At 55.9% G+C, this 10,324-nt stretch overlaps 1 protein-coding gene across 1 annotated transcript in view; it reads left to right on the forward strand.

Moving 5' to 3' along the window:
• Positions 1 to 991: 991 nt before the first annotated feature.
• LOC114485971 (ephrin type-A receptor 10-like) overlaps positions 992 to 10,324 on the forward strand; it is a 28,002-nt gene continuing 18,669 nt past the window's right edge. Inside the window, exons 1-4 of the mRNA XM_028488039.1 lie at positions 992 to 1,097; positions 3,359 to 3,423; positions 4,116 to 4,794; positions 9,585 to 9,740. Of these exons, the coding sequence (XP_028343840.1) occupies positions 992 to 1,097; positions 3,359 to 3,423; positions 4,116 to 4,794; positions 9,585 to 9,740 (1,006 nt within the window). The remainder of the gene's footprint in view (positions 1,098 to 3,358; positions 3,424 to 4,115; positions 4,795 to 9,584; positions 9,741 to 10,324) is intronic.

The following is a 10,324-nucleotide window of genomic DNA, read 5'->3' on the forward strand; positions in this document are numbered from 1 at the left end:
CCTCCTCTCTCGCTGGTGCCTGGGAGCCCGGCCGCTGCGCTCCTCGCCAGTCCCCTGGGGCGGGCGGAGGGGGATTATAGGGGGGCACTCCAGGCTCTGAGCAGGCTGGGGAAAGGGGTGGTTGTGGAGAGCGCTGCCTGTGTCCTGGCAGCAGGAGCAGGAACCTGAGGAACCGGTCGTTCATGCAAAATCTATCACCGCCCGTCCTGGCGTCCACATGGTTTCCCAGCCTCGGAAGAGCTGCTGGTAGGGTGGGACTCTGTCTTCCACTTTACTCTCCTTTCTCCAGTAGCTCTCGAGGTCGGGCTTGGCCTCTTCGTCCAGCCGCTCTGTGTGTGTGTGTGTGTGTGTGTGTGTGTGTGTGTGTGTGTGTGTGTGTGTGTGTGAAGAGGGCGGGGAGAAAGGGGGCGGGGTGGAGCCACGAGATACGAGAAGCCGCAGACACTGGGAGAAACCGAGGGCTGGGAGATAGAGGAGCTTCCCAGAGCTTGGGGTCAGGATACCAGGCTTCAAAACCTCCTGCAAGTCCTGGGTACAAGGGGTCTTCCAGGTTAGCTGAGAGGCTGCAAGTGTCGTTGCCTCCCAGAGGTTCGCTCCTCCTTAAGCCACGCCCACATCGACTACTTCTCAGGAATGAGAGGCTAAGGTTCAGCGCTCTGGGCCACCAACGTCAGCTCATCCCCCTACCCATGAGCCCAAATGGCTCTCAGCTCTGCCCCACCCCCACGGTTTGGAGACTGGCGGGACCCCTTCCTTCCCCCGCCTCCAATTCGCTGATCCGCCCCTGGCCTATGAAACTCCACCCCTCCACCTTCTGCTGGCGGGGATTGGTGGACTTCCCGCAGCGGTGCATAATGCTTGGTCCCCATGGATGATGGTCACCGGCGAGATCCCGCCCCCCGCCGGCGCTGGGGTCTGGGGGCACTGCTCAGCGGTGCTGGGGCTGGCGCGGCTCGAGCCGCCGCCGCACTGACAGCTCGGTCTGCGGACCATGGAGACCGGCGTCGGCCCACATCCGCTGCGCCTGTTCATCTGCCTGATGCCGCTCTGTCTCGCCTTGCTTTTGGGACCAGGGAGGCCCGGGACCGCCGAGGAAGGTGAGACTGGTGGCTGTTCTTGGAGCCTGGGATGCCAAAATACAGGAGGCTGGAGAACTGGGGTGCTGGGAGAAGGAGTCGTATGGAGAGACTGGAGTCGGTATCGGGGTTTGAAGCAAGCGGGCAGCGGGCAGCAAAGAACTGGAGACACGGAGGGAAAGGTGGCTAAACAACGGAGAAGAGAGGAGCATTGAGGAGCTCGGGGGCTGGAGACCTGGGAGGCTGGCGAAGAAAGAGACCAGGAACCGTGGGAGCCAGAGGCGGCGGTTCAGGGGCCGGTGAGACGGACAGGCTGAGCAATTGGATGTGGGAGGTGTGGGGGCAGGGAGATGCGGAGGTGAGATCGGAGTACGCGGAGACGGGATGGAGCCCGAACGGCGGGGGGCTAGGGGACCACTGCGTGGCGAACAGGAGGTAGAGCGCTGGTGCCGCGGCGGGGGCGCGGGGTCTGGAGGCGAGGGTGGCGGGGCGCGGGTGGGGGCCGGGGTGTGTCTGGGTCCGGGAGCTGCCCGACGTGCTGACCAGGAAGCTGTCCGCAGTGCTGATTTTGAAGCATAGACTAACCAGCGCTATCCGAGTTGCCGGGTTTGGGGCTGCCCACTGGACCATAGCCCGCGTCTTGCCTAGATTTGGGGGAGCTGTACCCTCAGTTGAATCCAGAGGCATAATATCCAGGTGCAGAATCCGGAGGAGCTGGAATCTGAGGGGTTGGCCTCGGGGTTCGTCGGGGCGCTGGATCTCTGATGCTTTCCAATATGCAATTCTGATGTGCTGTAAGTTGTACCGAAATCGGGAAGCTCTCAGCGGTCCTGCCCATTGTCGCTGACGCCTCTGGGACCAACACTCTTAAAGGCCTCACCTTGGAGCCCCACCCCCTTGCTTAAGCTCCAGATGAGGAATCTTCCAAGATTTGGGGATGGCCTGGGCTCCTGTCTCTGAGTTGCTGCTGTGCTGTCCGAACCAGTGCTTCTTGGGACCGATGCTGAGAGCGGAATTCAGACTGCTGGTCAGATGCCTCCTGGGGGAAGAAAGTGACTTCAAGCCTCTCTGGTATAGGAGGGGCCATGGCTTTATATGTTAAAGGAACCGTGACAGTCTTCCAAAAGGCAGTAGAGGTGACAGCCCCTGGGAAAGGGGCTGGCTGAGGAGATGAGAGGTTGTTATCTCTGTTGCTGCCAGCAGGGTCTCTCTACTTCGTTTTCCCCAGAGGCCTTGGGAGTCAAACTAAAAAGGTTCAAGTCTTCTCCATCCCTGGTGACCCCAGACCTCAGAAGAACCCCCAGGTATGAGTGAATTCAGGGATGTATACAGGAATCCTTTGATATGCTCACTTTCTCCCTCTTCTTGACACTCAGTTATAATTTAGGGAACCTGGGAAGGTGGGGGGATCATTGATCCCCCATTTAAAAGCCAGTCTTATGGTACTTGTCATGGATTCTGTGCCAGGCTGAATAATGACTCCCCAAATATTTCCATATCCTAATCCCCAGAATCTGTGTATGTTATCAAAAATGGCAATAGACTTTGCAGATGTGGTTAAGGATCTGGATTTGGAGAGATTACCCTGGATTATATGGGTGGCCCAGTTGTAACCACAATGGTCTTTATAAGAGGGACACAGGAGCAGTCAGAATCAGAGGAGAAGGCAATGTGATGACAGAAGCAGAGATTGGAATGGTGTGTTTTGAAGAGGGAGGAAGGGGCCACAAGCCAAGGAATCCAGGTGGCCACTAGAAGCTGAAGAAGGCAAGGACATGGATTCTCCCCGTTGAGCCTCCTGTCTTGCTGACACCCTCACTTTAGACCAGTCAAACCGATTTTCAACTTCTGACATCCAGAACTGTAAGAGAATAGAGTTTTGTTGTTTTAAGCCACTAAGTTTGTGGTAATTTGTCAAAGCAGCCACAGGAAACTAATACAGGCTCCCTCCCTAATCATCGTGGCTACCTTTATTTAGACTAGAGCTACTCACTCCTCCTCTTGGGGAGGTATGGAGTGGAAAAACCTTGTCTGTGTCCTTCACCACATTCTCTGTTTCCTCAGTTAGCTTTTTTTTTTTTTTTTTTTTTTCCGGCCGCACTGCGAGGCTTAGTTGCCCGACCAGGAATTGAACCTGGCCCCTCGGCAGTGAAAACACAGAGTCCTAACAACTGGACCGCCAGGAAATTCCCTCCGTTAGCAAATTTAAAATGAACTCACCAAAGAATCTCATACTCCTGAACTTCTGGCTTTCTGACACTTCTGTTCTCCCCTCTTTCTAGTTATCCTCCTGGATTCCAAAGCCTCCCAGGCTGAGCTGGGCTGGACTGCACTGCCGAGTAATGGGGTAAGTGTAAACCTTTCCTTCCCTGTCCCAAGGAGCCTCTGGCGGTCCAGGATTCAGTCCCTTTATCTCCCCATGGTTACATCAGATCAAAATGGTCCTCAGAGCATGTGGTCTCCAGCAGCCCTGGCTTCAAGCCAGAGTGGCCTATTAGAAAACGTTGAGTCTTCAGTCGGACAAAAAAAGCAAGAAGAGAACTGACTGTGTCTGGGAACAGAAACGTGGCATCTGGATGGAGCCAGTGCTGGACGGTGCCTTGCACCCAATAGATCCAGCAAACAGTGCTGTTGATTGATAGATTGACAGAACAAGCAAGACTTGGAATCCTAAAAGAGGCTTGGAAACTTGCGGTAGTGGTGGGGAGATGTGGCAGTGTGACAGCAGTTTGGTGTTGTGGAAAGGCACTGGTGGAGAGCCAGGAGACTCCTTTCCTAGCTCTGCTACTAACCCGACGTGTATATCCACTCAAGTCACCGTTCTCTGGAGCCTCAGTTTCCCCGTTAGTTGGACTCAGTTGTCTCCAACGTTTCTCCCAGCTCTGCGTCTTATAATTTCAGGGTTGTGTACAGAGAAGGAGGGGAGAAGAGAATGCAAAATGATGGGGAAAGGGGGTTTCAGCCCGAGTCACCGCCAGGGCTCGACCTCTTGGGGGCGCCTTGGCTCTGAGTTGCCCACATCTTTGTTCTCCCCCCCAGTGGGAGGAGATCAGCGGCGTGGACGAGCACGACCGTCCCATCCGCACCTACCAGGTGTGCAACGTGCTGGAGCCCAACCAGGACAACTGGTTGCAGACTGGCTGGATCAGCCGCGGGCGCGGGCAGCGCATCTTCGTGGAGCTGCAGTTCACACTGCGCGACTGCAGCAGCATCCCTGGAGCCGCCGGCACCTGCAAGGAGACTTTCAACGTCTACTATCTGGAAACCGAGGCCGATCTGGGCCGTGGGCATCCCCGCCCAGGCGGCAGCCGGCCCCGCAAGATCGACACTATCGCGGCGGACGAGAGCTTCACGCAGGGCGACCTGGGCGAGCGCAAGATGAAGCTGAACACAGAGGTGCGAGAGATCGGTCCTCTCAGCCGGCGGGGTTTCCACCTGGCCTTCCAGGACGTGGGCGCATGCGTGGCGCTGGTCTCTGTGCGCGTCTACTACAAGCAGTGCCGCGCTACAGTGCGGGGTCTGGCGGCGTTCCCAGCCACCGCAGCCGAGAGCGCCTTCTCCACGCTGGTGGAGGTGACCGGAACGTGCGTGGCGCACTCAGAAGGGGAGCCCGGCAGCCCCCCGCGCATGCACTGCGGCGCCGATGGCGAGTGGCTGGTGCCCGTGGGCCGCTGCAGCTGCAGCGCGGGATTCCAGGAACGTGGTGACATCTGTGAAGGTATCCAGCGCACTGGGGGGTGTGGTGTGGGAGCGTAGCGCGCAGGTGGCAGTTGGGAGAGAGAGCGTCCTAGATGAAAGAGGCAGGGTGGGGAGTGCGGAAGCCACGGGATGTGGAGCAGGGAGTCCAGACATTTTGCGGTGCTTCCAGTGGGTCCAGCCAGAATCGGTGAGTGAAGTTAATGGGAGGTGAATTTGACTCCATATAAGGGGGCATCAGGGACCTTTATTTTAGGCACCATGATAAGCACCTCACACAGGCCTTCTCATTTATTCACAGCAATAAAGTCACCATTGTCCCTATTTTGCAGATGAGGAAACAGAGGCTCAGAGAGATTAACACCTCACTTGCAGTTAGGAAGTGGGGACCTGGGATTTGAATCCAGATTTGCCCAACTCTCAAGTTCTTTCTACTACACCGTGCTGCCTCCCCTGTGCATAAGGAAGAATGTTACAGTAGGCCAACTCTATTAGCTAGGGGCTAGTGGAGTTGGTTGCATTATAAGGAGTGAGCTCCCTGTCACCGACAATATGCAAGTCAGAGGCTGGCAGGGGGATTCTTTTTTTTTTCTTTAAATTAATTAATTCATTTATTTATTTATTTTTGGCTGCATTGGGTCTTTGTTGCTGCGCTCCGGCTTTCTTTAGTTGCAGTGAGCAGGGGCTACTCTTCGTTGCGGTGCGCGGGCCTCTCACTGCGGTGGCCTCTCCCGCTGCGGAGCACGGGCTCCAGGCTCGCGAGCTTCAGTAGTTGTGTCTCGTGGGCTCCAGAGCGCAGGCCCAGCAGTCGTGGTGCACGGGCCTAATTGCTCCGCGGCATGTGGGATCTTCCCAGACCAGGGCTCAGACTCGTGTCCTCTGCACTGGCAGGCAGACTCGTAACCACTGCGCCACCAGGGAAGCCCAGGCAGGGGGATTCTTGAGCCGGAGAGAGAGATTGGGAGGTTGCACTAGATGACTACTAAGATCCCACTCAACTCTCTGAACTAGAATCACTGCACCCCCTGGGGCAGAGCCTCCATGTTGGAGGTTCTTTTGGACTCTCTGGTCTGTGGGGCACCAGGAACAGATCTCTCCTTCTCTCTCCTATCTGCATCTGGAGGACTGAACGGACTGGAGTAGAGAACACAGGGGGTGGATGGACGTATCAAATTGACGGTGTCCATGGTGCATTCAAGTGGAGGCAGCTAGAGAGTGGGTCTGGAGCTCAGCAACAGAGAGATAGATGCTACTTGCGGCTACAGGTGTGGTTGGGACAGACCAGGGAGAATGTGTGGGGTATGAAGCAAGAGGGCCAATGAACTCTCACAGAAGAGCACTATATGAGGGGAAGTGGAAGAAATGGAGGCCATAAAAACGACTGCAAGGCAGTGATCAGAGGCTGGAGGAGAGTGTGATTTCATGGCAGCCAAGGGCGATGGAGGTACCCAGGAACGAATGGCCTGCAGTGTTGGTGAGCAGTCAGATAAGGTGAGGATTGGCCAGTGTCTGCCTGGTGGCCCTGGTGAGAGCAGTGTCAGCTGAGTGATGGAGAGAGCAACCAGCTGCAGTGGACTGAAGGACGAAGGTAGCTGAGGAGCTAGAGTCAGGGATCGTAAACACTCTCTGGAGACTGGGTTTGAAAGGGAGGAGAGGGCATGGTGTCTTGAGGACGACATTCGGTGGAGAGAGAATTTTTACTGTAGATGTGAGCCTTGTTTACACATGAGGGAGGAGCCAGTGGGGTACCAAGTTGGGGGTGGTGGGAGCAGTAGGCCTCGGGGGAAGGAGTATTTTATTACCTATGTGGATCAGAATTGCTGACACATGCTGCTAACAAAAAGCGGACCACGTTGCAGTCAGTTTCATTGTTTTTAAATACTCTACAGACAGTGCCCTACTGCCCGCACCCTAAATGGACTGCTTTTATGGCTCCACTCCCTGTACCGTCACCGGGAAGAGCTAGTAGAGAAGGGAATTACCAACTGATGGCCTCTTTTCCCGCTGTGAGGTAGGAGAAGGGCATCTGTACCAGTGTACAGTAGAATCCTGGTCTGCCTTATTCACTGCTGTAGCTTCAGAGCCTAGAACAGCACCTGGCTCATATTCGATGCTAAAAAATTGTTGAATGACTGGATCAGGTGTCGGAGGAGGGGCTTTGGATACACACTCTGGGCAATGAGAGGGAGGGAGACACACACACACACACACACACACACACACACACACACACAGGAACCCGATCCCACTTCTGACTTTGGCTGAGACCAGACAAAGGCCATTTGTAATGGCATCAACTCTGCCTTGGGGAGTATATGGAGGTGGGGAGGATGCCAGGGAAAGCTTCACAACGGAGGTGTTATTTTGAATTAGGATTTGGAGGATCATAGGAGTTCACCAGAAGAGAAGGGGTGTAAGATTACAGGACAAGATCCAGAGGTGTGAAAGGAAGAGTTCAATATGGATGGGTGGGGTGGCTGGCATTGGGGAGCTGTGGGAGGGTTTCAAGAAGGGAAGGAAACGATCAGATTTGTATTTAGAAAGGAAAGACCCTACAAGTGCCTTCTGCAGCTATTATAGAGCCCTCTCTAAAGGCAGATGGATGTGGAGGCTTCTCTTTTTAGTGACCATGACTCTTGTTCCTTCTCTCCCAGCCACCAGTAATTCAGGAATTACTGAAAGACTTGGGGTTTCCCTTGGGGGAAAAATCAGAGTGTACGACTCATGTCTTCAAATCTCTGTACGAATGCCCTGGAGCATAGGGACCTAAGCAAACATACTAAGCTCTACAGGGCACATCAAGCCCCTGCAATGAGGTGGCATGAGGGGGGTTACAGGCAGGGAGGCTGCTTTGGACTCAACATAAAGGAAGCACTTTCTAACTGCCAGCATTGTTCAGCAGAGGCGGCCTCAGAAGGAGGTGGGCTCCCCATTACCAAGTATCTGAGCAAAGACTGTGGCTACTGCTAGGAAAGCTGCTGGAGGGTGGGCCAGTGGGAGTTGAACTAGACGACCCCTGAAATTCTGACTCCGAAGGAGGCAGGGGCCGGGAGTCAGGAGTCACTTCCTGAGTCTGCCCCTCAATACAACCTCTTTTAAGCAGAGCCTCTCCAAGTAGAAATAAGCAATGCTGTCTCTGACGGGACCACCCATCTCTGGGACCCCAGACACCCACATACACACGGAGAAAAGGAGCCTCCCACATTCTTTCCCTCCTGCGGTGAGGACCACCCCCCCCACCTCCACAAACAGATCCCTCTCTTATTTCACAATGGAGGTGGGCAGGCCATGCTTATTATTCTCATTTGACTGATGGTTTCTCAAGGCCAGAGAGGCACAGGAAGTGGCAGAGCTAACACTGGAACCCAGGTCTCCTGAGTCCCAGCCGGGGTGGCTGTTGCCCACTAGACCACGATGTTAGCTAGCCCTGTGCTTCATTCTGAAGGCAGACTTCCAAAGCCTCCTGGGCGTTGGAGACCCTGCCCAAAACTGCCCAAAGCCCAGGACTCAAGGCAACATGGACACCCCCCCCAAACCTAAGCCTTCCAGATAATGGGAACCCTCAGCCCTCTGCCCTCTCCTCCTAGACAGGCTGAAAGTTCTTCCCAAGTGCTAGTCTGCATCCCTTCTGCTGTACTATGTCTTCTTGGGGCTGGAGAGCAGCCAGCCTTCCACAAGCGGCTAATCCAGAGGAGAGGGATAGAGAAGTCCTGGCGGGGGCAGGGAACCAGGTGAGGACCACCCAAGCTCTGAGAGGGGTTCCAGGAGCCATTGCTTCCCTCCCTGGCCCAGCTGGTGAGGAGTTTTTTAAAGTGGGTGTTTAGCTGTTTCCACTTCAGGCCTGAGTTGGAGGAAGAGTGATTACTACCATTATTGTATAACTGTTGTCTGTACTGGGCTAAGCAGTTTGCATGTTTTACCTCAATCTTCCAAGCACCTTTTTGAGGTAGGTATTCTATACAAGGCTCAGAGAGGTCACCAACTTGCCCAAGGCCACACGGCAAATAAGTGGTGCTACTCGGCTGCAAACCCAGGTTGTTTAGATATAAAAGCCTTTGCTCTTAACCATTGACTTCTGGGGGAGGCGAGAGAAGCAAAGTAACTGAGGAGGTGCCAAGGCTAGAACCAGGGAACTTTCACTGTCCCTCTCCTCTCTCCACCTGGCTGGCTCCACTTTCAAACGGGAACCAAGTGCGTCAGTAGAGGATTTATGATGCATTAACCCCCAAATAGTGGAGGTGGGAGGAAGCTCTGACAAGTGTGTGTGTGTTTGTGTGCGTCAGAGTTTTTGTCTTTGTAACTGGGAGTGTGTGGGTGTCTGTCCTTGGGTAACTGTGGAACACCCCTTCGAGGCCTCTCTCTTCTGTCCTCACATCAAAACCGGAAAGTTTGGCTCCTTTTCTTCCAGTGGGCGTTAGAGCAGTGTGGTGTGATCTCTCAAACCAGTCAGCTTTGGCTGGAATCCCTCCATTTACTAGTTGTGGGACATGGGGCAAGCTACTTAACCTCTCTGAGCCTTAGCTCCCTCATTTAAAAAATGAGGATAAAGCACATACCTCACAGGTATGAATTACTAAAAGAGAAACACTGCAGTGGTTGCACGTTAAGCGCTTACTAAGGGTTAAGTAATACTGCGTTGTTCAGTCACGAGCTGCCACCCCCGGGGCGGTGCTGGAGTAGCTGAGACCCCCGCCCCCCACTTCCCCATCACAATTCGAGGAGATAAGGCCCACCACAGTGGGGGCAGTCAGGAAAGCGGGGGGAGCCAGAAGCTGTGGCGGAGCCCCCTCCTCACGCAGTTCCTCCCCGCAGCCTGTCCCCCAGGGTTTTACAAGGTGTCCCCGCGGCGGCCCCTCTGCTCGCCGTGCCCGGAGCACAGCCGGGCCCTGGAAAAGGCGTCCACGTTCTGCGTGTGCCAGGACAGCTACGCGCGCTCGCCCAGCGACCCGCCCTCGGCGTCCTGCACCCGTGAGTCCCTCTCCTGAATGCCTTCCGGATGGTGGGTGGGGCGGTCCATAAGGGCGTAATCGAGGCGTTGTGAGGGCAGGGGTTCCATACTCGGGGGCGCCAGGGCGCACGTGGGGGCCAGCGACCCAGACGGCAGAGTGGAGGGAGGAGAGCCTGGGGCGGTGATGGGGGCCGGGGCCCGGGGTTGGAAGAAGCAGGACAACAGAGACAGTCCAGACGGAGGGATGAGGTTAGGCTTGTTGGGGGATCACCGTGTGGGCCGCCTACAACCATCCCCGCCCTCACCTCTCCCAACTCTCCAGCCAGGCGGGTGACTCCCGCCCCTCACACTCTGCTGGGTCCCCAGATCCCCAACCTCATCCCCTCACTGACGTCCTCCCACCCCATCACTGACCGCGCCCCGCTCCCACATCCCGCCCCTCACTGCTCCACGCCCCCGTCCCTCCCCCTCACTGGCCCCGCCCCCATGCCGCCCTTCCTCCCCCGGCCCCTGACGGCGCCCGCCTCTGTGCCCCCAGGGCCGCCGTCGGCGCCGCGGGACTTGCAGTACAGCTTGAGCCGCTCGCCGCTGGCGCTGCGGCTGG

Source organism: Physeter macrocephalus, chromosome 3, assembly GCF_002837175.3.
Source record: "Physeter macrocephalus isolate SW-GA chromosome 3, ASM283717v5, whole genome shotgun sequence".
Classification (NCBI taxonomy): Eukaryota; Metazoa; Chordata; class Mammalia; order Artiodactyla; family Physeteridae; genus Physeter; species Physeter macrocephalus.